The 27,574-nt window shown below is 39.2% G+C and overlaps 2 protein-coding genes across 3 annotated transcripts; one reads left to right on the top strand and one right to left on the bottom strand.

Moving 5' to 3' along the window:
• Positions 1–2,078: 2,078 nt before the first annotated feature.
• RB195_015638 (uncharacterized protein) lies at positions 2,079–15,821 on the bottom strand (the record flags this gene model as incomplete). Of its 2 annotated transcripts, none has more annotated exons than XM_064206441.1 (14): positions 2,079–2,161; positions 3,122–3,212; positions 3,286–3,358; positions 3,901–4,022; positions 4,456–4,584; positions 5,204–5,275; positions 5,369–5,457; positions 5,693–5,789; positions 6,594–6,689; positions 7,475–7,577; positions 8,109–8,374; positions 13,550–13,639; positions 15,598–15,696; positions 15,759–15,821. In XM_064206441.1, the coding sequence occupies 14 exons, from the start codon at positions 15,819–15,821 to the stop codon at positions 2,079–2,081; spliced, it is 1,473 nt and encodes a 490-aa protein (XP_064062322.1). The 2 variants fall into 2 exon arrangements, with proteins under 2 accessions (XP_064062322.1, XP_064062323.1); XM_064206442.1 differs by having other exon boundaries at positions 7,475–7,574.
• Positions 15,822–24,965: 9,144 nt separating this feature from the next.
• RB195_015637 (uncharacterized protein) lies at positions 24,966–25,304 on the top strand (the record flags this gene model as incomplete). The annotated part of the gene is made up of 1 exon (XM_064206440.1): positions 24,966–25,304. One exon carries the CDS (start codon positions 24,966–24,968, stop codon positions 25,302–25,304), a length of 339 nt encoding a protein of 112 aa, XP_064062321.1.
• Positions 25,305–27,574: the final 2,270 nt, after the last annotated feature.

Raw genomic sequence — 27,574 nt, 5'->3', positions numbered from 1 at the left:
TGAAGAAGTGAAGAGGGTGAAATAAAGAAGTATCTTTCCCGTTTAATAGTTCAAGTTTTTCTACCATCACTTTCCAGCACTTGTTCACGTTCAAATTTCGTGGATAAATCTGCTGAATTCCACTTCAATCTCGTACGCTATACGTACGCAACTACATATACAAGCGTACGATCGTTAACTATATTTACGTTCTATCGGCATACGGAGTATATACCTCCAAGTATTAACGCTGTCCCGAGTCACAAACTGAATTTGTACTCGGCCAGGAAAACGGCGAAAGTAATTAGAGAGAGAGACCAAAGTCTTGAAAAAGTCAACGATTAGAGTAACTGAAGCTTTTTGTGAGTAAAAAGGATAGAGGATAAAGTCACTGGCGTATCAATTCACTGGGGATGCGCCAACGCGTTTTACTGGAATTCGTAATCGTTGAGGTTTTGGAACGCGTGTTGGCCTATACATTGACTTGCGGGGGCCAGCCGATGATCAAGTCAGTGTTTTTATCCTCCCAGACAAGTCTGGTACCAATTTATCGTCCCCGGAGAGATGAAAGGCTTGGTTTGCACTAGGGCGGTTTCGAACCATCGACCGTGTGGCTACAACGGACCTCTAACCGAATGCGCCACACCCGCGCTTTTTGCGAGTAATGTGCTCATTAATCGGAGGTTGATCGTAAGGAACACCACCGCCGTTGCTGTTGACCTCAAGCTTCCTACAAAATATACGTCTACAAAATAAATGCTGCAAAATAATCGTTAGGATGCAAGGATCCACTTCTCTATTCCGGCGTTTTTCTCTTGGCAGGCCTTACAGTACTAAAAAAATATGTTTCTCTCTGTTATGGTATTGTAGTAAACATTCTCCACTTCCGAAACTTTCATACCAATCCGTAGCCCGAATTTTTCCGACTGAATGAACATTGTTACAGCTCAAAGAAAATCCACCAAATTTACAGTCCTTTCGTCTATCTTCTTCTGAACGAACATTTAGAAAATTCTGTTCAAATACGATTTCAAACCTGTCCCATTTTTCTTTTTTCGACTTCATTTCCCACTTTTCTGACTTGTTTCTGCACGTGAGAATAGTTCTTTCTTGTCAACCTGCGATTCCTCGACCTTTTCTTTCTCTACACTCTTTTTCCGCGCTTTCACTGTTCGTCAGCCCGGGCTCGGGAACGGGACCTACAGGCATGTGAGTTTCGGCGAGTATTTATGCGCAGATTGTGAACTAATGGAAATGATGTGCGACTCGATAAGGAATCCATTCTGTGCTTAAAAAAACCCTTTGAGGTGCATAAACGGTGAAGATCAATGCTTAAAAAAGTCTACTAGAAGCAGCAAAAATCCATATTTCCGGTCGAGCTTCCCTAGGTGCGTAGATGTTTTCCCCTGGCTGAGCGTTGAGCTCGACACCAACAATGTCACCTAGATGAGGAAATGAGTGACTACAACATATTAAAATCAAGGAAATTACAATTTTGAAGGACATCGTAGGTCGGGCGGGTGTAGCGCAGTCGGTAAGAGGTTCCGCTGTCTGCACAATCGATCCGAGGTTCGAATCCGCTCTAGTGCCCAACAGTCCTTACGTCCCTCCGGGGTCGATAAATTGGTAACATACTTCTCCGGGAGTATGAAAACACTGACTTGACACATCGGATAGCCCCCGCAAGTCATTGTATAGGACAGTTACACGTTCGTAAACTCCAAGCGATTCTGAATTGATGTGAACGTGGTGGCGCTGGTCCCGAGCGGATTGATTAAACCTAGACACGTTCACCTTTATTCTTACCTGGTGAAGAATTTTCTGTTTCATCTTCATCACAAATGGAATTATTCATCCAATCAGAATGGCAGTTTCGTTCAGGAAATACAGAATCCCATTCCCTGAGCGACAACAGCCAGAAACAGCGTTGATGGTAATGGAATGAAGACGCGTAAATATTCCCAACGTAAACACAGTTGTGAAATGACTGGGATCGTGATTTCTTCTCGTATCCTCAGCGTTCATGACATACTAAGATAACCACACGTATGAAGAGAGTAAAATCTTTATACGAATATCAATTTTAAGTAGAATGTCATTTATTTTTTCCTTCGAGAATAGGAGCTAGTGGAAGGTTTGAGATCTGTCATATCTTCTGGTCGTTTGGGAGGGTAGGCGGATCCTGAAATTGTACACTTTCTTCAAACGACGATGTAACGAAAATCCGTTGGAAAGTTGAAAAAAAATTTCAGTTCGAAAAAAAAAATGAAAATCAGCACGCAGTAAATGATAAGATCTACCGAAATCATTCACATGGATCTATCCAGAAATCAATCTGGAGCAGCAATTTGTCTAGCTGAAATCCCTCATAAGTTCACAAAAAGTCTCCATATCGCCAGTTTCAAGAAGATAGTCACAAAAAATTAGTAGCTCTTGAGCGAGGAGCTTGACTGCTCGTAAGCGCATGCAGAGGCGACGTTGCGCTCTTCAAAATCCCTACGCATACGTTGGGAATGTGCCTGAACTTTGCCACAAGCCTTTGATTACAGGGATAACCCCATAAATCTGACGTGTTATGGATTTCCGATGGACAAACGCAATAAAGGGTCGTAGATTGCGGAATCAGGGGTGGTTTCGCTCATCTCTCCCTTATCGTTGTAAAAAAACGGCGTCAAAGACTCCGATTTTCACGACGATTCCAGTTGCAACGCGCCACCCTTGAGCACGCGCCGCATCCAGCTGCGCAGCGGTCGAAAGCCAGTGAGTTCTCCTCGACCGCTTATTCGAGTGAAACCTATGAATAGGTTGCTGAGGGGACCAGAACGTGCATACAGAGGAGCGTTCTAACTTTTCTCGGTGGAAATAAAGCGGTTTCCACGCCGTATTTTAGGAGGATTAGGGAGAGTTGAGCACAACTACCCCTGATTTCGCAATCTACAACTCCATCTTTAGCTTTTCTCTTGGATTCCCTCACCACGTCAAATTCGCGCAATGCTGCTTTTAAGCGTACGATCCAGGGATCAGTAATTTTGCAGTGATTCCGCACAAATTACTCCACAAATCAGAATTGTTTTGATCCATTTGTGTAGTTAAATACATATTTAGGATAGCTGATTAATCTGATGATATCTCGGACATTCACCTAAATGGACAGCCAGCATTCGACTTTGACAGTGACACTCGTCTGTGGTATCGTTCAATGGCAGCAGAGCATGTGGACATTGATAAAAAGCCTAAAATCCATCGAAATCCTACAATATCTGGTTGAAGTAAGAGGTGAAAATGTAACAGTTCTCCACAATTTACCTGTAGATCTTCTCCAGCTTTCTCTTCGATTTCACATCCCTGTCGATGACATCGATCACAACCGATTTGTTTTCTGGAACACTTCCTTGAAGTATACGGACGAGAATAAATCAAATTGAGTAGACGAGAACTTTAATAAAGCAACTAAAAGATCTCTTCTCTGGTAGCTGCTTCACTCTGCAAGAAGGAAAGTAGAACAATGCAGCGATCAATCCCTGCGGAGGTGCACCTACGCGTTCAGCTTCAATTCAAAATCACTTGAGATTTATGAACGTAAAAAAGCGGAAAAAGATGATCTTATGATGTAGTCAAGTCAGTCTTTTTCTCCTCTTTTCTTTTTTTTCGTCTTCTTTTCTTTCTTTTTTTGTGCCAACTTCTTGACACCAAGACATGAAAGAATTGCTTGATACTAAGGCGTTTTCGAACCATTGGCCAGATCGAATCATACACTCCCAGCCGAAAGTTTTACAGACTGTGCTACACCTACTCCTGGCTTAGTTATCATTTGGAGAATCGCAGTCAAGAAGAATTTGGACTACGAATCCAGCATACCCCAAAGGTCCTGGATCTATTAATTAACATTAACCTCCGCCAACAGAAATAACTGTTTCTCACCTGCAAGGGTCGGCGTTGACCTTTACTCGCATGTTTTCTTTAGTTCGGCCACATCGTGGACATCGGTCAACATCCACGGAGAAGTGATCCATTTGATGAATTGTTCGAAAGACATGAACCGCCTAGAATGACAATGATGAGGACACGTCTCAGAAATTGCGCATGGGACGCCGCGACATATGCTGCTTGGGAGGAGATTCAGCAACGCCTATGCAGTCGTCGCCGATTATATCGTGTCGAAGTGGTGTGTTAGGTCCTTAGTGGAAGTGGGGCAGTGGTACCCTCTTTTCAAATTCGTGGATGCTGAGGCAGCGATGCTTAGGAAGAGGAAGGATTTTGACATGAATACATTTCAAATTTATCTTAATTACGCACAATTACGTTTCACAACTTTATGAAAAGGGTAAAGCTGTCAAAAAGTAGGAAAATTCGCGCTATCGATTGTCGTTCCATCGATTGATGGAGGCGTTACCAATGCCCGCCGAGGACGTATCGTATTCACGCTGATACAGTAAGTTCTGCGGTCTAGTGTAACCTCGAGCTGAGATAACTCACCTTTTCATAGCAACCTCTCAACTTAGCCGCTAAGATATTGGCAAATACTCGTTCGCTCATCATGTGACGATGTTGTTCAAGGCTGGCCAATGAAAGTCGGGCAACTACTGGCAAGCAAGCAGATTGAACCTGAATCAGGGTGCTGAACACATGAAACAAACAGAAGTCAGAAAATAAACGGAATCCCCACAAATTTCACTGCAATCCATTTCGACAATGAGTATAGAAACACTACAATCTCAATTTGGTCATCAATTTTGGTCATGCAACAAAAAACGTCTCCTAATTTTCCAAAACGAATGAAATATCTGGTGACCAATATTTATTGGATGATAGGATGATAAGCTGGATGATTTTGTAAAGAGACGTATGAAACAGACTGCCATAGCTGACATAGTCGGTTCAAAACGACATGAGGTACGGCACATGTACTTAAGCGCTGCAGTAGAGGTTAGGATCGACGGAGGAGTCCTGATATCTTCACTCTTCGTTGCAGTTCGCGATGGTCCCTCCTCGATCCAAATCTCGAGCTGCTCCGCGCCGCTTCGAACGCAATCGCTTACGTAACTGCACCGAGCCTCATACGTTTGGACCCTCCCTCCCCATATATTACAACTAGGTTGAATATTGTGCTCTAATATGCTGTCTAATACCAAATTCTACCAATCTAGTGGCTACGTCGGATTTGAGAAAGATAAATTTCCTAAATAAGTGACATTTATTTCCAGGACGCAAAAAAAAACCAAACCTGCTCATCAAATCGATGTTTGAGGCACCAGTTCAACCAGCACAACGCTACAATGGGCTGATGATTGTATACCTGCAGAAAAAAAATTTCAAAAAATCGAGATTGGCCATTTGCCCAGTTTTAGTTTTTTTTTTTCAAAAATCCGTTCTTACTCGACAAACTCACATTTTCTATTATAAATTTGGAACATCGCACGACCAGACCATTCGCTTGAAACCGTCGAGCGAGGCGCATGCAAGTTTCCAAAGTATCATCTTAGAAGCAATAAATCAGTAATGGAAATGGAGAAAAAAGTTGCTACAGCTAATTAAACGCAGAAACAGATTAAAATTGAACTCAATGAACTTGAACTGAACTGCTCTATTTAGAAAGCTTTAACAAAATTACTGAGTGATGTGCCCTATTGGCCAATCACAAACCAGCAAATGGACCGCCCCCTAAGATATGGAGTGAGCAGTAATCGAGAACGTAGTCCGTGGTTAAACGAACCGGTTATGTCCCGCAGTGCTGGGCATGGAATGCAACTTTCGACGAACCATCGGAACTGTGTTGCAGGCGATGGACTCGTAATTCCAGACACAGCTATCTGTTAAATAAAATATAAAATAGAATTATATCATAAATACACGATAAGCAATTTTACACTTGCTATGTTTACTGGTTTTTCTTTTTATAAAGTCCCACTGCTTATAAAGTAATGAAAAAGCTATCAGTAATTTATTTAAATTATATTGCAGTGTTATAGTGTGTAACGCTTATTCTTTACTATCTTAAGAACGAAATAAAATGCTGCAAGCTTCATGAGTACTTCGGTACTACTTATCAAAATGTGTACTTTTGTGGAATAGAGAGGTGGCGAGATTCGAGCCCCGTCCAGGCGGTTTGTGGCAGTTAATAAGAGCGGGGACCAGTTCTCGCCGTTTAACAAAATGTGACTATATAACGACATGTGTGTATTCAGGCTGCTAGCAGAGTCTGCAGCCGCTAAGAGGGCAAGTGTTTGAGGCCACACTGCTACGAATGTTGGTAACATTCTAAACCCATGGATGGCAGCGCCTTCCTTTTTTCAGTAGTTGGGGCCAGGCCAATGATAATAAGTGATGATGAACTCAATAACTACAAAAAAACTTTTAAAAAAACTTTTTAAGGAAATCAAGGGAAAAACCGTTGAAAAGAATGCTGCTCACCGTCAAGTCGCGCTGTCATCAAAGGGTTAATGAACGAAAAATCAAGGAAGGAAACCGTTTGAATGTTTTTTCGTTTGTTTAATCAAGGAGGAAACTGTTTAAAGCCAAATTTATGTTTGAAGAAAGGAATAAATCTCACAATTCGAAATGAACAATGATGTAGCAAAATAAATAGAATAGAATGAATATAGATTTAAACTCACATCAATATCTTCGTGATTTCTGTGCGTCAAAAACAAATTCTTAAAATAGTCAGAGGCATGACATAATTGATGTCGGCAGAGCAAAAAGCGAGTGTTCTGAAAGTGTTGTGACATTAAGGAAACAATCCAACTTAGTGAAAGATAAGGGATAAAGTCTCTTGCGTTAATCAATCCGCTTGGGATGCGCCCCCACGTTCACTTCAATTCAGAATCATTTGAGGTTTACGAACGTGTAACTGGCCCAGAAAATGACTTGCAGGACTGGCCGATGTGTGAGGTCAGCGTTTTTATCCTCCCAGACAAGTCTGTACCAATTTATGGGTCCCGGAGCGATGAAAGGCTTGGTGAGCACAAGAGCAGATTCGAACCTCCAATCGATCGTGCAGGAAGCGAAACCTCTAACCGCTACACTACACCCGTCCCGTGTCCAACTAAGTAAATGAGTAAAAAGAGAACTAAGAGTATATGTAATTGTATGCAGTGAAGGATTAACAAATAAGAAATACGGAATTAAAGTCATATGCGAAGATAGACGGGTTTGTCCTACTTCAGAAAACATTCCTTAGTTCTAAAATATAGAAAAGAAGTTAACTTTAGTCTCTTAAAAGAATGAACGCTAGCTTGGAATTTCTATGAAATAAGCCAGTTAATACTGCAGTGATCGAATTATCACTGGTCAAAAGTGAATGCATTTTACCCACACCGTCAGTCAACCTCACTCGCTTTTTTGTGGAAAAAAAAATCCAGCTTTGACGTAAAATGCAGATATAGAGCTTAGTTCAATCCTTCAGAATTTTCAGAAAATCCCTATCACTCTGACAGTGGAACGACCGAGAAATTAACGAGTGTTATCGTTAACACCGGATGAACTAGGAACCTACTTGAACCACAATGCTAGCAGAGCATCCTTCCAGATGGCATTGGCTGTTGAGGTAGTCGAATGAGTTGTTCACGGTACGCCGTTTTTGCGGTGATTTTGACCTGCTGTAAACTTTTGTTATTGATTTCCATGTGAGATAGTAGCGTTTAGCTTTTCAACAAAATTTGCTCTCTTAAAGTTTAAGTTCCAGTTTCATACAAAATTTGAAAACAGTAAATTCTGGATTGTAGCAATTCCACTTCGATTATTTCTTTAAGGATTATGACGAGCAGAAAAAAACTGTCGACTTCAACTGCACATATTCTACCACCATCACACCTTTGAATAATCATGGTCAAGTCAAAATAGTAAAATAATGAGAAAATAAATGATAAAAATAATAAAATAAATGTATAGATAACGATATAGTAATATATAACATCAAATTATAGAATAAATAAATAATGATCATAATAAAGTAAATAAATAAATAATCCCGATGCTATGTGAAGGTAACGTGTCGAGCAAAGAGTTAAGAGATTTGTTCCCAAGATTTGGCCCCGATCCAATCCGGGTAGAACAGTTGACCACCAAATAAAAAGCTTATCAAAATATTGCTGCTAACTGTGACTTCTGCTCAGAAAAAAAAAACTCACCTAGACACTTTTTCTTCGAATTTCCGTCGCTCCTTCCTAGGCGAATGCGAGCGGGTTCGATGAACTCCACCGTTCATACTGGGACCCTCAAACAATGAGGGTTCGTCGAAATTTGAATTGTGATCCTTCGGCAGGTAATAGTGATGTGGGGTATCCGTAGTGCGTTCACGTGACGTTCTCAGCATGTTCTCTTCACGCCATGGCTCGGATCGTGCAAGAAACGGTTCGGAGCGTTCAGTATTCCATGAATGGATGCCAACAGAATCCTGGAATTGTGAGTCGCATGAAAATAGGGGACGAATTTCAGTTGACGGAAAGTGATGCGAACGACGTTGTGAGAAGCAATTCTGTTGGTGCGGTCTCCAGAAAATTTCATCCACTTTTCTCTGCAGGACCATAACTATAGCGGGGTGAAAGCTTGAATTTTCACTCGATGGTAGAATAATTCTATAACTAAGCATCGGACATTTTTGCAGCCGCATTGAAGCAAATGTAATAAAAATCAAATGAGTAGATTCCCCTCTCTTCCATCGAAGTTCATCGATTGATCAGGGCCGACTAATTGATTAGGGCTAGTCAGTCCAATAAGCTGATTGATCCACGAAACTTTACGGGTATACGATCCCATAGTTAAAATTTACCAAGTCAATGACAACGATTACGACAACGATGATGGGCACAAAACAATCCTGGCTGACCTAAGAAATTCATGGATTCATGCTTCGTAGCCGCGTAACAAGTGTTTCGATGACGACATGGCCGAAAATTTATTGCCTATCATCCGCTATTTTCTCTAAAGCTGCCTACTTTTTAAATGTTTTTTTCTTCTTCGAAAGCAACTGTAATCTTTCCAAGATCACGTTCCAGGAAAATTGCAAATGTTAATCTGAAAAGAAAAAATCGCGCACTTTCCAGTAGTAATTGTAGGTTTGATATGATTTTGAATTAATCGATATCACAATCTGCTGTAACTTCGTTTATTCAAAATACTTAATCATTCAACTAAACATATTGCCTCGCTGTTTGGTGACTACCTCAATTTATGGACGAATGATGATCGATGAATGAATGAGTAAATGAAATGAATGTGAGTGAATGAACGGATGAATGGTGGAGTTTGTAAATAACTCTCAGACACAAATTCATTGACATATTTGGACTATTTATGAAGTTCTCAACGGTAATTCTTAATTGTTATTTTTTAAAAATCTTATCCTCAACATTAAAATTGGAAAAAAAAACGTATGTACTGCACCTCAGCATCATAAATGATGACACGAAGAACGAAAAAGAAAGATTTTCCAAAAAATTTGCACGCGGTAGCGACTGGAAGTGCTAATCGATTATAATAAATTATCCACGAGCAGCATTGAGCTTATCGATTTTCTATTTATTTGAGGGTAACAGAGTACATTTCTTATTGTTAGATCAGGTATGATCTATGTCTCTCCTATCATTAGTCAAAATTTAGAGTCAGAATTTACAAAATTTTCTAAGTGAGACGCAACAATTAAGGGAAGAGGGGAGCAACTTCATCTTCCAGAGAAGAATCACCTTTGTGTGACATAACGGATAGTGTAAACAAAGTGCAATAATTATAAACTGATAAATTTTCCAAGAAGCATTTTTTTTTTGTTTATTCTTAAAATGTAACCTCATTTCCGTTTCAGGACTCGAGTAGTGGATTCGGAGACAAATTGGTTGGATAAAGTTTCTCAAAAGGAGGAGTACTGTACAAGGGTCATCCTAACTTAACCATTATACCAGGGCTAACGATGGACCTCACGTGATCTCTCGCGTTTTTAAGTGAGAACAAAGGAGAAATTAATGGAATACTGAAGTACGTAATGATTTGATCAGGAAAGATCGTTATCCATAAACGGCAGAGATTTTACATATTGCCGTGAAGCGCTTGCGAATTTAAGGACATCTTCATATTTGATCTTCGAGTTGATGTTATTCCATTACTGTACAAAAGAAGAATATTTTGGTTTCAACATTACATATATCCACCTACAAACCCTTTGGTTCATCGTAGTCCAGTCGTTTTCATGGGAGAAATCGATAAAATCAATGCGCACATGTGGAATTATCGTGACGTTTGTGTATTCATGTTAAAATGACTAAATAAATAAAAATAAAAAAAAAAATAAAGAAATAAATAAATAATAGCAGTACAACAAGTGGAATAATAGTCTATTTACCGAAGTCTTCCCAGAAAAATAAAACAAAATTAGCCCATTCCGCGCACGTGTTCGGGTGTATGCATCTACATCTTAACTAACGATATTATTACTACATTATTACTATTGTACATATTATTACATTATTATTATACGCTATTATTATTATTATTATTATTATTATTATTATTATTATTATTATTATTATTATTATTATTATTATTATTATTATTATTATTATTATTATTATTATTACTATTACATATCATTAGGCTGGCAACTGATTTCTTTTCAATCACAGACGTATCCACTATCGGCATCGACGACATATTGCCAAGGTGCAGCCAGCCTGCTTGTAGAAAAAATCAAAGAATGACTGAAGCTTCGACTTGAGCTCGTCCTCATCAACTGAGTAGCATCCTTCCAGGAGATGACCCAAGGATCAGAGCAAGTGGTGGTCAGGGTGATCAGGTGGGACAATGTGCGGACTGTGTACTTATAGCGGATGGTCGAGCCGAGACAGCGCAGCATCATCTTAGCCAACATCGTGACGACATATGGGCCTGCGTCATCGTTATCCAGGAAGAAGGTTTTCCTCTGCATCCCTCTAACCTTTGCAGTTACCCGGACCAACTGCTCGCAGTACTTCTCAGCACTGGTAGTAGAACCATATGGCAGTGGGTCCCAACGAATGGCTCGCGAGCAACACAAGATGATCTTCTTGGACTCCGGTCGAGGTGTTGGGACTGCCATCACGTGATGGAGGAATGGCCCAGCCAGAAACATTACCTCAAAGGGGAGCGTAGTGACAGAATATGAAAAACTTAGGATGGACTAATCTAGAGTTTTGGGCTAACAAATCAACTAAATAAATTCCTAGATCGAAATCTCTAAATCTCGCAATAGAAATTAGTAACCAGCCTAATACTATTATTATTACTATTATTAATTAATTACCATTATTATTATTGTTATCATTATTACTATTAATATTATTGAGTAATTACTGTATCTAAATACTTGTTGGGAATAGGACAGCGGCTACTCAAGCCCCCTTGCCTTTCTTTTTTAGAGCTCCGGATTCCGAAAATCCTACCCGGAAATGGCTGCACCGGGGACCACCAGTGCAGCCGTCGGTTCCGCAAGGTTTGTCCCAATTTGCATTGCGACGAATAAAAAGTAGTTTTGGGTAGTTTTATCATGAGCGGTAAAACAGACAAGAAAACTGGTATGTTGAGAATCCGCACAGGTGTGCCTGTGTACCGTATCCAAACGTTGAAAGGTGTCATTAACTGCACGCACTCAAACGATTGACGTCTGAATGATGATTGATTGTTTATGTGACATACATATCACAAAGTTGATGTGCAGACACACACAGATTTGCTTCACTGTGGTGTTGGAATAAAACACTGGCACAGGCTGTAGCGACGAACACTGTTCTGGATACCTCGAAAGTGAAAGATCCCCAATCGATTTTAATCTACGCACTTGGAAATCAAATTTATCTGACTACTATATTTCACCATGTACTGAATCATTTAAAAAACAAATTGGTCCACGGATAATTTTACTACGGTGGTAGATCAGACTAATGATATGAACAATCTGTAGAGAAAAGTACAAAATACTTTAATAATTTTTCAGGAAATTTTACAGTCCGAACGTTGAAATAAAATTAGCTATTGCTGCCAGAGATGTTCGATAACAAAAAAAACGTGATAATGTCGTGAATAATAATAATATCATAAATATACCACAGACCCGGTAACTATGGACTTTAGGTGCTTTAGCTGCAAAAAGAAACATATGCGCTAAGTGGACCGTCGCAATTAATATGAAGGTCGATATAAATCGAAATCTGATAGTCAATGTAAAAAGACATGCGAGGTGCATAGGACTATAGCTCTGAGATAACATTTGAGAAATATTATGAGATATAATTGGAGTTTCTTACGAGGCGCAGGGTGAATGTAATGTAATTAATGTACGACAATAAGAATAATAAGAAATAACAGTGGTAAACAGTTTTTGAGGCAATAATTTCCCTGATAATTTGTATTTTTCGTTTTCAGCCAATTGTTAGCGCATCTTTAAAATCTGAAAGGTTTAAGTGGTTGGCTACAAAAAATAAATGTTAAGAGTACTGATCGAATAACCTCAAATTACGGACGTCTTTTTTTTGTGGAAGCAGAAATGAAAAACAGAAACCTTTATGAGAACTTAAGAGTTCATAATGAAAATAAAACGAGTTGAAATCGAGTGCCGAAGGAGATGTCGACGAATAAAAAGAGGAAATTACAGTCGATAGTCAAAGATTCGGCTGTGGACTGTGATGCTAATGCTACTGATCAATCTTATAGTCCTTAGAGAATTTTGCATATCATGCGCTTTTTCTGTCATACACTGAAAAAAAATGAACAATAGCTTGGCCAGATGTCCAAGGTTGCTCAGGTGTGCATCACTCACACCTCGACGATTAATGAGAGCCGTCAGCGGATGAGATAGGAGGGAGATGAGAGGTGGTGTGTATCACGTTTATTTTATGTGTTCGATGTATTTACACACTATCTCGGCCGCTTACCATAATTTTAGATCGAGGGACGAATTACTCTTGTAATTTCACATGCGCGGTACTGTCAGTATCGGATGAAATTGACTTCTACATTATTTCAAAACAAGCATTGTTATTCTCTTTTTACAATTTAAACTCTAAATGGGCTATAAACCAAGCAATAAGTATTAAAAAGTGTTCCCACTATCATCCTATCAATGGGTGGCGGTTTTTTCAACTTTCTGGGAAAATTTTCTGTGATTACGAGCAATCCAGCACCGTAGTGACCACTGTAACTACTAAAAACTTTCAGTACTTTTGACTCATCCAGCGTTGGCGTTCAAAGAAATTATGTCCAAAGATGGAAAAATCTTACAAACAAAATGGTCACTGGGAAATTATCCAACTTATTCCAGGCTTGGTACTGTAATCAGGCATCAGACCAAGGGTTTCGCATTCACTTCAAAGTTGTATTATAAATAGGATAGCACATGCAAGCTGAGAAAGTGGCGGAGAGAACACTAGAGCAACGACCACTCACTGAAGACGACTGATCCATCACTTAAAACCTATTTCCCATGAAAAACTGTTCGTTCTTAGTAATTGCAATGACGGAGAAGAAGCACCACACATGACAATCCGATAGTGAACAATTGTCGCAAACAATTTAATTTAAACAGGAAATTAGTAAAAAATCAGCTCACATTCGATTGGTTGCTCTGACGTGATTCGTTTTGACGTTGAGCGATTGGCGATGGTGGTAGCGGCAGATAGCAGACTGGTGGAAGATTCGACTGAAATCGATATATTGAGCAGATTCCAGAAATGAGAATGTGTTTATTTGTTGGATTATGTCCATACTTTAGCGTCTGAAGCCAAGAAATTTAAGCATAAAAGCCATGTTTAACCTTATTAAATCACTACATATACGTTATTTCACCTAAGATCTTCTACAATTTCTCCTCTCGGATAAGAGCATGCATTAAATAAAATTCTATTCTAAAGGTAAAAACTCTGCTAAAAGAACTTACACTTGATATGCTTATTCTTCATCTGTCTATCGAAAGAGATTTAGATATAGGTATCACTCTTACTGATTTCTCTACAGTATCGTTCAAATGATCATCTTCACTTTTGTCATTCGCTGAAACTGTAGAGAAGTTTCATCAAATCTCATGCTCCATACATTAAAAAAAATATTCGTCGGTTCATACTCGACTAAGACGATGCCGATTGTGTGAAACAGCATGGGCAACACTTGTAATAACGTTGAAATCACAAAGTTTTAGGAGTTCTAGGATTTACTAACTTCTAGAATTCAATGACTTTTTGCACAAGGACTAGTTTGACTTAGTATCACTCTAATACTTGAACTTTTTTATCTTCCACTGTGCTAAAAATTATGGTTATCCACTAGTGCTTGTACCTTGAGATAGGTATGTGGGAATTCAACCTTAATCAAAAGCAGAGTACCACGAAGATGACAATGTTCTGCTCTGTCCACTGGAAAGATAGGGTTAGGAGTGTAGCAGAGCATAAGTGCGACACCGCTCAGTTTCTTCTAATTGTCTTGAAAAATAGCGGCGGAAAAGCATTTGTCGATGGAATTTTCCTACGGGGCACCTAATAAGGGTATCACGTACGCCCTGTGTTTGCCAGGCGAGGAAGACGGCGTCGGCAACATTGATTGTCCGCTCGCAGATGCGGCACCTATGCCTGTGTTCGGATATGGGGAGCGTTATTAGGCGCCTCGTAGGGAAATTCGATCGACGGAGCTTTTTCCTACGGCATCTTTCAGGGCAGGTAGGGAAAACAGTGATCGCGTCCTACTCGTTATCTACATCTCTAACCTATCTTTGAAGTGGAGAGACGTCCCAACGTCGACAATTTCGTCGCACACTACTTTTAACTGTCTGACATTCTCGCTTCTTCGCACTTTTCGGAACTCTGATTCCGGCTCTGTTCAAGATAAAAGCACCATGAAGGATAAGGTGTCTGACGTTATTCAATCCGCTTGGGACCAGCGCCACCACGTTCACTTCAATTCAAAATCGTTCGAGGTTTACGAACGTGTAACTGGCCTATACAATGACTTTCGGTGACTAGCCGACCGATGTGACAAGTCGGTGTTTTTATCCTCCCAGACAAGTCTGGTACCAATTTATCGACCTCGGAGGGATGAAAGGCTTGGTGAGCACTGGGGCGGATTCGAACCTCCGATCGATTGGGCAGGAAGCGGAGCCTCTAACCGCTACACTACACTCGCCCAAAGACACTGCAGCATAAAAAATCTACTTTCAATTGTTTCCAATGTTCATCCTCGTTCCCTTTTCTTCCTAGAAATTCATCCTTGAACAGTATTTAGTTCAAGGTAGTGAAAACAGGAGATTTTGAGAGGATTTACTAACAACGTGTTAGTACTAGCACCGTGCATTTCTCATTGCTGAATACAGGAAAAATTGCAAAAAATCATCTGAGGGGTGCCGTAACCGTAAGTCACATAATCACGGAGGTTTAGATTGACAGATCCTTGCATGGGTGTCGAACAAGCAGCGCAACGTGTTGAAACGATTTACGCTCTATTAGCAAACATATTCTTAGACTTCTGACGACCGCAAAAGCTCCAAAACGTCAGGCCTTCAGAAACGTTTTCAGCTACAAACCTCATTCTATAACATTTAAAACAAAAATGCTTGGCGATGTTTCCAGAAAAAAGCAGATTTAAGTTTATCGATTAGTACAAATCACTTACATAATCATTAGAAACATAGTCGTTACTTCTTTGTGCTGTCGAATAATGATTGTCTTGCGACGGTGATCCATAAATGTAGCGAGTCGAGTACTGGGGGCGCTAAGAGAAAAATCAATACAATCATTCCACAGAAATCGATAACATCAATTAGTAGAGGGTACCTGTTTTTGAGGCGAATTTGAGCGATGCCGACTATCGACAAGTTTTTTGAAAAAACTAGTCATCTATAAGAAATCCTTCTTTGTTCTTCGCACAGGAGCGGACGTCCACTGCTGTAAAAAGAAAAATCTCGAAGAAGAAACTTATTACTGTAATAGGTGTGAAGAAGTAGTACGAGAAGGCAAGTGAAGAACACAAAAATTTAGGATTAACAACAAAATCCGTATGGGTGTAATTAAAAGAGTATTTCCAGAACAGAGGCCTACTACGTTGAAAAAAAGTCAAAAAAAATATTATTAAGAAATGTATTAGTTCAAAGTGCAAACATATTTAAACAAATATGGCTCAAACCAAGGAACGAGAACTGGTCCCGATCGCTTACAAGCGCGTCTGTTATCACAATTATCATGCGCTTGTCGCTCGTTAAGCGTCCCAAATAAGCTGTGAAGAGGGACCAAATAAAATAAGAAATTCAATATTGATTTTCACACTGTATCCGTGATCCGCACTTTCTCTATTTGAGACTTTGACGGCCACTTTTTATAATAAAAAAGAAGAAGAAATTGAATTAAATTTTCTTTCCTTGTCCACTTATGTGTGGTTTATTGTTTTTCAAAAAAGATATGACAATTAATAAATGTGACGTACATATACATACAATAAAAATAACAAAATAAATAACAAATAACATACACGCCAAATACAAGTACAAATATAACATAAAAGTATATATGTCTGTCATTTCCGGTCGAATTCTCCAATCCTACCCACAAGGGACAGTTGAGGAAACTAATGTAGGATAAAGTAGATTGAAGATACCCTTGTGTACTTTATTTACTCATTTTAGTAGAAACGCCTTTTCTTGCGCATTCAGCTGAAAAAGTCACTTTATTTACAACATTTTCTTTTCAGTTTATCCAAACATAGCATTTTCCAAATTTAATTTTGAAAAAAAACATATAGGATGTCAGTGGAATTAATGTCGGTGGACTAATAAATAACCGATAATTTTTTTTGGATTTTTACAGAGTTATGATGAATGCAGAAAACATTTTTAAAATTCAAAAAGGAGAGAGAAAAGTTGAAAGTTGTAAAAAAATAAATAGCAGATAAAAAAATTGGGCCTGATACATCTCACTATTACTCATCATGGTAAACGGTAAAATAGAGTTATAGAGCATAATTTTTTAATTACAAAAAATCTTATAAAAAAGAGGATGGATTCGGTTTCCACAAAAACAAAAGCTAAACTAACGAAAAGTATGAAATTAGAAAAGTTCTGTGAAGAAAACTTTCCCGAAAGCACTTGTGGTATGAAGAAATCAGGCATCAGTTGCTTGAGGGCATTTTTTCAACTGCCTGTAACTGAATCCGTTATGCTGCTGTATCGCGTTACCTTACTATAGACAGAGTTTTTTTTTCGTTTTTTCCCAGCAAAATGTCATAGGGTTGCGAGTTTTTCGTATGTCTAATTCGTGACTGTGTATCGCTAACAGCTGCGTGCCAGAAAACGTGCTCTATTGTCAGATTTTTGACGTTTCGGACGTTGACATACGTATGCCGGTGATTACAACACGCATCCGTAAGTCGGGATGAGCGGATGTGAACTTGCGGTTAATCGAGCCAGCGAATCACTGTTTTAAAATAATCGAAATTCGGTTGTCGAATCCTCGTAATCCAAAGATCAAAGGTGAATGGCGGAGTGGAGGTTTGTTGTCAGTTGTTGCGGAAAAAAAAGAACATTTCAACTGGTGAAATGCGCTGAGATTTTTGTGGATGTGAAAAATGATCATTCAAAATCGGTTCCAAACGGAATATATTTACAATTTAGCGCATTGGATCGGCAGAAATTCACTACACGTACAAGAATATGAGTTTCAGCAAATCTAAAAACAGCGATGAGAAGAAATTTCTGTCGCATTTTAATCTAATTTTACACTCACGTTGGGTGCACAAGTATATCAGGACCATTTGCAGAAATTTAATGGAAAATCCTAAACGTTTCCCGGAGAGATGGATGTTCACAGAAATTATACGTCTGTATTAAGAATAAGGAGCTAATTCTAAGAGCAGAGCACCGTAAGCAACGTCCACCTCCGTTGGTGAGTCCGACACAGCCAAACCTTCATTAAAGAAAAACAGGATAGTAGTATTCCTTTGTAAAATGCATACAAAGTGCTTGCCAATAGAAAAATAGAGGGTTAAAATTGTTCTGGATTTTTTTACCGTGAGTGAGTAAGTCCCAAAGATCAGGAACAGAAAGATTTTGCAGAAAAACGCTATTCTCCTAGACTAAACCAACGAGGCAACGGTTTATTGGGTTACTGTAGGGTACCATGACCAGGAACGAGTCGTTACTAAGAAAGCATAAACTGCATAACATTGTAGTTTTGACAGCTACCAACTTAATATGAAAAATTATGTAGCAATGCCCAATATGAAAGATAGAAATACAGCGAAAAAAACTGTTCTCAAAGACACCGTCTGAGGAAAATTGAGGGGAAATGATTACTTACAATGTACTTGCGTACGTAACTGGTAAGTAGAACTAATAATGTTAAGAAAGCAGTTAAGAAAGCAGTTAAGAACTTACGGGCAATATCACATAATTTGAAACCATAACAGCAAAATTACTGTCGACTACAAAGAAAAACCCCAGACTCCCATTCATCCTTTTTTCTCTTCCATCTTAAAGGCTTAAAGGTGAATTCTTAGTGTCAAGAATGAAATTAACAGTGAAGTGAATGAAAGTTTGTTGAATAAATTGTAAAAGCCTGCTCATACCACTTTTACAATCAAAAAGAAATAATTGAAGTGGAAAAATGTTTCCTTTGCGTTACTGAGAAATTTCTGAAGATGTTTTCGAGAAACAAAGGCAAGAGATAGAAATAAAGGAGCTCAGTTTGCAGTTCTCACCATGCAACCATACGAGCATAAATCATCCTCATATTACAATGCGACCTCACGCTTCTTTTATCCTGAGAAAATCTTTCGAATGGCGTCGGTATCCACGATGTTGGAAAGGACATCATGAAAGTGACGATGTTTAAATCCTACCACGAATAGATAAGAGTGAGAGTGTTGGTTACGATTATGACCGTTATCACACTCAATTACGTCCACTTATCCAGAAAAGTGCGTGAGAAACAGTCAAAATTACACCGATCATCCCTACGACGCGACTTCTTACGCTAGAGAACAAGCAATGCTGTCGTCATTCAGCGTACGCAATATGGCTCATGTAACTTAAACAAGCGACAGAAACTTCCTAACCTGCACAATCGCAAATCCGGGCCGGATAGTCATAGTTCTACCACCGTAATAAGTTGCATCGTTGAGGACATTAGTGCAATCAGGGCTATTTCACACGCCTTTTTCTTGGGCTACTAAGGTGGATTGGAATGGGAGTATCTTGTCATTACTACTCAGGAACGACATCCTTACCTATTCGTGGTTAGATTCCAATATTATCATTATCGTGGAATGCCTTTAAACGAGGAGCTTCAGTAATTTGCATCTCAACAACCATGTTACTATTGCTACTTTTGTTCTGTATATCCGAACTTTTGAACGGACATCTTACCTACTAACTTCAAAATTACCATTTAAATTTACTTTTTAGTATGAGAAACAGGGATAGAATCACCAACAAGTTGTAGACGTTTTGAAGTCGAAAAAAATTGAAATAGAAAAAAATGAAAAGAAATCGGCTGACTCTCCGATATTCGTTTATTTACCTTGCAGTTTTCTTTGTGTCAAAAGCACAAATTTGAGAATTCCGAAAACCACTGATCATATGTGTGAAAAGTAAACAGATGTGAAAATTTCTTCGTAGCAAATAGCACAACACCAGGAATAGATTAGCATAATGAGAGCTAAGACAAAAAAGAGTTCTGGAAGGCAGATGGATTGCAAATCAGAGCGGATCGGCTATCGTTTTTTTTTCTAGATATCGCGTCATAATTGCTTTGTTAACTTCCAGAAATCCCTTAATGTTCTTTATGTTTATTTACATGTTGAAAAAAAATGCTGTTTATCTAGGATTCTTACGGTGAAAGACTCCGTAGCAGCCGAAATTCACACAGAAAACCATTTACTCAAGTCGTAAACTGAACATTTGGTATCCGAACGAGCAGTTGTGCTGTTTGTTGGCTGAGAAACACCGCTGTTACATGAATTATTGGTTGATCCAGAGTTTGATTTGGGAAAACATTGATTCTGTGAGTGAAATTATGGTAGCCTTGAGTTGTCCGGGAAAAAAAACAGTAATAGGTTCATTCAGTAGCGGACGCACACATACACACACAGACAAACAAACAGACTTGCAAACGATCAGTGAATGAAATCAATAAAACACGGATATTCAAACAAATCGATTTATATGCACATACAGACACAAACATATGTACATAGCTATTTTTCTGGATATACGGTAGTACATGAAGAAATGGATGAGTGAAGAAATGTTAAGAAAGACCACAAATGGATGAATTAAGAAGAAAACGGATGAAATGAATGAATGGAAGAATAAATGAAAAACAAGAGGTCAAGTGAACCATGGAACAGCGGTGCATTGGTGACCAGGATAATAAAATGATGAATTAGGTGGCAGATGAGTGGATGAAAAATAGAATTAACGAAGGGTTTAGATAGAGTAGGGTTAGGTACTAATACCGTTATCGATCGACTCACAACTTTGTCCTCGGACATCCCAGGGAATATTCTGTATTTTTGATCTCTTCCAGGCGCAAAATAAGAACATTTATTAGTACATACGTCCTCAGTAGCATTTACTTGTGCACGTAAAAACCACCGCAATTATTTGTGAAAACGTAACGTTCTTCACAACCTAAGGAAAACAATGCCGGGTAGTTTCATTTATTGTATTGTAAGCATCTAAGCTAAAGCTACCCAAATATTTTTCAGGAGACCTGCTCGATCCTGGTCGACATTTTCCTATTTACAATCGTTCTGAGGAGTCGTAATGTCGTAAAATCATTACACACGTCTAATTAGATGGTTATTTTCAAGCAGGTTGCATTAACTAAGATCACGAGGCATGTTGGCAGCACGAACGGGCTTTTAACGACATTTCCAAGGAAATAGCTTTCGTTGAGCGAGTGTTTTAGAGTTTTAAAATATGGGTAAATGCATTTCCCATTCATAAAGTGCTGCAAAAAGAAAAGTGTAGCCAAAATTAGATATTCTTAACCTGTAAATCATTCAAAGGATGTAAAAAAAATGTTGTACATCTAGCCAGCTAATCAATAATGTTTCCGTCCCATGATTTTTGTTCAGTGGGTGAATGTGAACCTTGACTTTTTAAAAAAAAAAAACCAAGCGATAGATCAGTGAAAATATGTGCAGCAATTTTGACTAACTGAACATTCGTCCAACATTCCAAACGTCATACATCATTGATCATTATCGATTAGTTTTTTACCAATATCTAATCACTTTTTTAAAAGTTATTTTTCCTGCAGCCATATGTTCAATTAACGTTCTAACGGTTGCTAATATTAGTTTGTTCTCGAGTTTCAGAGGTTTCTCAGTTTGTTTCGGTGAAATTCTCGCCGTTTGCTGAATACAAAGGAATTTTTCAAAGATTCATCACACAAAGAACGAAGTTTTGATTTGACAGTTGTAATGTGTTCATTTATGTCCGCAAAAAAAATCATTCTAAAAAACCCGAAAACGATTAATTTCGGGTTTTCTCCTGCAGCGCTCAACCAATTCTTTATAAATGAATGGGCGGGTCCACGGTCTGATAGGGAACACATCATCACCGGGGACAAAAAAGTGTTGGATGACATAAATCAGAAACAGTGGAGCATTTTTGTGAAAAGGCTAACTGACGTCAGTAACATGAACAAGCCGTGCAATGTCTCTAGTTTAAACTCCCGTCTGAAAAAAAGAGAATACACTGGGTTAACGCGAAATCACGGGACCCATATGTATCTAATGTGAAGTTAACCTTTTAAAAACAATGTTCGCGAAGATTTTCGTAGATTGGTTTTCTCTGTTAATGAAGAGTGTTTGGGACGTAATTTCCAGACATCACGAAGAAAACCAAATCTACGAATCCAGATGTCAAATTGATGACCAGCATCAGAGTGATCAATTTATGCCACGAAGCAACTCTCTACACCAGTAGAAAAAAAACCAGTAGGAATGTCGAAACAAGAAAGGCTAAGATGGATTTCTGATGATTTTTTCCTTTGAAAACGTTTTCTAAAATAAGCGATTTTTCTCCACCTCTATGTTATCCAAGTTAGCAATATCACACGCCTCCCATTTTGTCATTGGATGTGCATAAAGCGTTGCTTCGTCGGTTGAATTGATCAGTCCCACGTTGCTAATCAACGATTTCTAGATCTGGAAGTGGTCCTCCGATCCTTAGATGTGGTACTTGCAACTGTGTGTACTACTGACAAAAACCCAAAACAAAATCATGAATTTACTCCTGTCTTCAAAAAATAATGAAAGCTACTAAATTTGAGTGCTGCAAAGTTATATCCAATAAAAGATAAATAAAAGAAATGAGCACAGGTAGCCGATTCTTCGGAGAGCGCCGAGCCAACTGAACGTTACTTTAACTCATAAAATGAAGGCAGTAATTCATATTGGATCCCTCCTTCTCTCTCGCTTTCTCTACTCTTAAAATAAAAGAGGTGATTTCAATCCTGCCTGGTAATTTAAAAAATTGCACAATTAGGAAAATGAAAGTAAATTCAGACCACTTTCGAGTACGTTGACCGAGAAAGGTCTGTGTACATTAGATTCTGCGTGTCCAAGTTATTTTTTATGTTGATCCGTTGAGTATTGGAGTTTTTCATTGGATTCGCGCGCAGGAAAATGAGGTTAACGTTATGCAGCATGCTATTTGAAGGAGCATTTTCTCCTCTACAAACTAGTTTTTCTCGGTTTTGTAAGCTAATTTAATTTTTATTGTTTTATTTTTCGTTTTTCTTTTTTGTTAACTCTAAGATCAATATCGATAATACATACAATGTATATAGCAACCCATGATGACCGCTCAAGTATCACTAATTTTGTCACGTAATTTTAAATAATAATTAATGTAATTTTAATAATGTAATTAACGTAATTGTGTCATGAACTAAGTGCTCATATTGATGAAGTTTATCTAGAGTTTTTGTTTATGTTTAGGTTATTGTTAAGTTATTTGTTGTTTGTTTGTTTGTTTCTTTTCTTAAGAATCCCCACGGAGAGGCCTCGGTCATTTCCTGACAATCCACGATGGATCTTCCTCCACTTTTTTTCGTTTCAACGCTAGAAATTCTCAGAATTTTCGCTGAGACTAAAGAATCTCTGATTAGATAAGAACAAGTCAAATGTTAGAGAGATATGATAGCTAACCCATTACGCTCTTGAAAAATAACTTTCGGTTCAGTTCAGAAATCTCAACCATTATGTATTAAGCTCTTGGATGAAAAAAAATCGAGTTTGGATGTAGTCTGAGGCAGCGGCTGTAGAAAAAATGGCCCAAAAACAAGAAAAAGGAAAAATGAGAGCAATATAATCCGTATACTGATGTGTTCAGCAGCACGACTAATAAATCACCGTACAAATGAATGACATGAGCTGACCAACAAATAACCCACAATCGACAGTGCGTAGGATCTGAGTGATGTTTCTGCTGTGTTGGCTTAGGCGATGGATTGGTCGGTGCTGGACGGCTGGCGCTAATGAACAGACGGCATCACGTTATTGATGGTCGACAAGAAACCTGCACGGCTGTACAAGCCTTCGGAAATTCAGTCCCGTTGCTTCTGAATAGTGCTAATTGCTCTTCAGCAGCATGAACTAGTTTTGGAGTCAAGAATTTATCCGGAAAGATTCATCAAGTCTAGTTCAAGTGCAGATGACAGCTGCTCAACGGATTTTACGTCAATGAGCTGACAGACATTGTCAGATGATGGAAGACTCTTTTCAGAAGAAAAAATCAAGCACAGGATAGAGGATCTGATCTTGCTTGCAGGTTCTCCCAAGGGGAATCTGTAACTGTGAATATATGACTGAGAAGGTTTTCTCCTCCTCTTTTTAGAAGATCACTAACGACAGAGAGAAAATATGTGTTTGTTTTGAAATTTTCTATCGTTGACATTAATGGAAATAATCGAAGAGATGGAAAGGTATCAGATTGTTTCTATTGGTCTTTTATTATTTTATTGTTATTACTAGCAAAGCAGATACATGTGTCTGTCGAAAAATAGAGCAGTTGTTCAGACTTCACTGTTATCTTCAACTTCTGCTTCCCGAGTGATTTGACACAGAACTTCAGGAGCAAGAATCATTTAAGAAAGAGATTTTCTAAGAGAACATCGTTATAGTATTTGTATTATGTTTTCCATAGTGCACCAGTTGTTCTCAGCTTAAAATTAGGGTTCCAGAAACCCTAACTTTAAGCTCGAAAGGAAGTCGAGAAGTTCAATCTCAACCGAAGATTGATATGACAGGTCTGAAGGACGAGAAATGTAGTAAGAAATTTCGCCAACTGGTTTTTGACTTCTGACAACTTTTGGTGCCGAGGAAGACGTTCGTGTTTGCATCTGCGTAGACTATATCGCCATACAGTCTTGTATGCCGCGCATAGTGATTCTACCAAGGAGAACTGCCTTAGAAGGAAGCTGCGCCGCCAACTGCAGCGAGATCGTGAGAACGAATGGACGCCAAGAGCGAAGGGGTTTGAAAGGGCGTGAGAGGACAAGGTTCCGAGAAAAGCTTATGCTTTGCTAAACCAGATGAAGAGATGTTTGTCTGTCCGAAACACTGTAAACGGAGCTGCTGTCAGTGAGACAACCATACATATCTGGAGGGAACACTTCAACACCTTGCTGAATTGACAATTGCCATCAGTCCCTGAACTCGAGCATGTCGAACGACAAACGCACACCGCAGTCTCAAGGACCCACCGGCCGTGCAGGAGGTTCTTGTTTGTATCTGAGAAATGAAGAATGGAAATTCTGTTAAAGACGATGCAGTTAGCGGTATAATATAAAGACGATGCGGTTAGCGGTATGCGGCATAAAACTTTCCTTGTTCTGGGATTCGTGAGATGATGAAGATCATCTATTCGATATGGATTGACGAGAGGGTACCGGATTCGTGGACACACGCTACTTAATTTCGCCCCACAAGAAGTTATCAATCACGTAACACAAGAAGGAATATCTTTTCTGGATGTAATGTACAAGGTCTTCGAACGGATCATCCTGGATCGGCTTATCAAACATCGCGAAGAGGTCGCCCGTGATGAACAAGTCGGCTTTCGTCTTGGTCGACCTACGATTGATCAGGTGTTCATTGTCAGGAGAGTAGATGAAATGTGGCAGCGGCACTCGAAGCCTACCCAGTTAGCCTTCGTAGACTTCAAAGCCGCTTTCGACTCTCCTAAGCGAGGCCGTCTTTTCATTGTGCTTTGCGGCGATGGTATTCCGGAAAAACTGATTTGTTTAATCAAGGGCATGAATTCCTTAACAACTGCTGCTGTTCGAACAGCAGCTGCACTCACTTCTGAAAACTGAAGTAAGATAAGGAGTGTCGGAGACCTTTCTTGTTCAACCTTGCTGTTGACGACATAATGCGAAGAACAGTTGAGCAGTGTCCCGCCTATGCCGTTTCAATACCATCTACACGTTCCTTGGTCGATCTCGAGTACGATGTAGTGATATTTGCTTCAAGCAATGGGAGGTGCTAACATGCCGTCGACTTTGTATCGAAATTAACTGCAGCTTACGATTTATGACTCCGCTCCGATAAATGTACGCAGAGGTGGGTCTCTGTGAGACCTCCAGCAAAAATCAGGATGAACGGTCAACCAATATTTAGCTTGTAGACGAGTTCTGGTAATCGGGTTCCAGACTGAAAAACGGCAGCAGCTACGAGAGAAAAAATAAGCAAAGATGCGCTAAGGCCATATCTGCATTCAACTCTTTAGCGAAGTGTCTGTGGTCGATCCCCATCGCTAACAATGTCAACTTATCCGCAGTTTACCCTATCATGATGCATGGATTGGAAACTTGAGGAGGGCCGTTGATGATGATAGAGAAGCTTGAGTGCTGGAGAAGCTTGGAGAGAAAACTGTTCAGATGACTGTAAACTTTTTTGTCAATGGTGTGCCACAGCAACTCTCTTGGCGCTATCTTGGTCACATTATAAGAAGACCATCAAATCGCCGTGTCGGAGGTGCCTCGAGACTCTACTTGGAGCCACTGGACGTAAAAGAAAGTTCTGGAGAGAAGTGGTGAAGGAGGACCTTAAAGGCATCACCCCACGAATCTGAGGTGGTACGGATTTCAAGTGGAGTATTCGTATACGGAATAGTAGATTATGGAGAGCAGTGTGATTCCGTCCATTTCTTCCTATTTGCCGTAAAAAAACAGCTCGGAAGATGCGGCGCGTGCACAAGGCTGGCGCTCTCCAATCAAACTCTTCGTAGAAAATAGCGCGCCAGAACGCTCGAAGTCGTATCTTTTTACTTTTACGGACCGCTTTTTACTGCATTTAGGAAGAAATGAACGGAATCACCCTTCTCTTAATAATCTACGATCTCGTGTACCGATACTCCACCAGAAATCCGTACCGCTCCAGATTCGTGGGCTGATGCCTTTAAGAAACTTGGCGTCGAGACGCACTTAAGGGAAAATTTAAAGTTTTGCAGGATATGGAACAGCGACGAATGACTATATTCTGTGCGAGCTCTGGCTGAGCATATGAGCTCGAAATGTGTTGAAGGACGACTCACCTGAGCGAAGATGCGGATAATTCGCCTTAGGCCATATCATCCGCCCGCGTTTAAGTCAAGTCAAATACTATGTTTTCCGATCGTCTGGGACAAAACCCTTGAGCTTTGAGCTCCGTAAACAAGGAAGTAGACAAGACAGGAACTGTATCCTTGTTTTTTGTTTCTATTTTAAATGATTGAGTTCTCAAATAAAGGCGACAGTTCTTGTGTTTGAGAAAGTTGTTGCGGCCTTGTAGCAGTCTCTCCAGGAAAAAATTGTATAGTTAATTTTGAATAACTTATTTTCGAGGGACGATGAATATTGAACGCTTCGAGTAGAAGAAGAAGTTTAACATTTTAGGTATAAGTTCAAAATATTTGCTTCCTATCCTAACGTAGGCACTCCCGTTCATGGAAGAGAACCTGAATGTGGAGGTTGGCACATGCGAGGTCCATTAAACAGGATGCCTCTACACAACTCCTCCGTGACTGTCCTCCACTAGGATCGTGGCCGCATATGATTAAAAATAAATAGAGTAACTGTAATAACTGAATTAGTAAGTTTTAAATGAAAGTACATAAGCTACAGAAGTTGTTGTCGCGAAAAATATGAGCAACAAGAGAATAAATCTACCACTTTGGATTTATTAAAATGATAAGAAATGAAAGTTTTTTTGCTAAATTTTGACACTATTTCATACCGATAAAGTAGAGCTTTACACACGAACCTTTGTTCATTTATGGAAAGCTTATTTTGTACCCTTTTCAAATGTTTATAAAGTTTCAAATAAAGTTTAATTCAAGTAGCTCCTTCTGAAATATCTAAAAAGTCTAGGAATTTTCGAAGCTCATCGGCTACCCAATGGACAATTCCACGTTTCTTTTTTTAGTACGCTCGATTAACTTTCAACTGCATGTGCTATCTTACGACATCTAAAAACTCTTGAATGATATTGCCTCAAGGAATACTTTGTGACCGTTTTTTTTCAAATTTAATCATATAAAAACACAGTCATTCGTTGATTATTGACCCTGCGAAGTATTTGAATGGGGTTCTGAGGGAAGATGCGG

The sequence above is a fragment of the Necator americanus genome, chromosome V (genome assembly GCF_031761385.1).
Source record: "Necator americanus strain Aroian chromosome V, whole genome shotgun sequence".
Lineage (NCBI taxonomy): Eukaryota > Metazoa > Nematoda > Chromadorea > Rhabditida > Ancylostomatidae > Necator > Necator americanus.
Note: the sequence above shows the minus strand (reverse complement) of the source record. Positions and strands in the feature narration are given on the sequence as shown.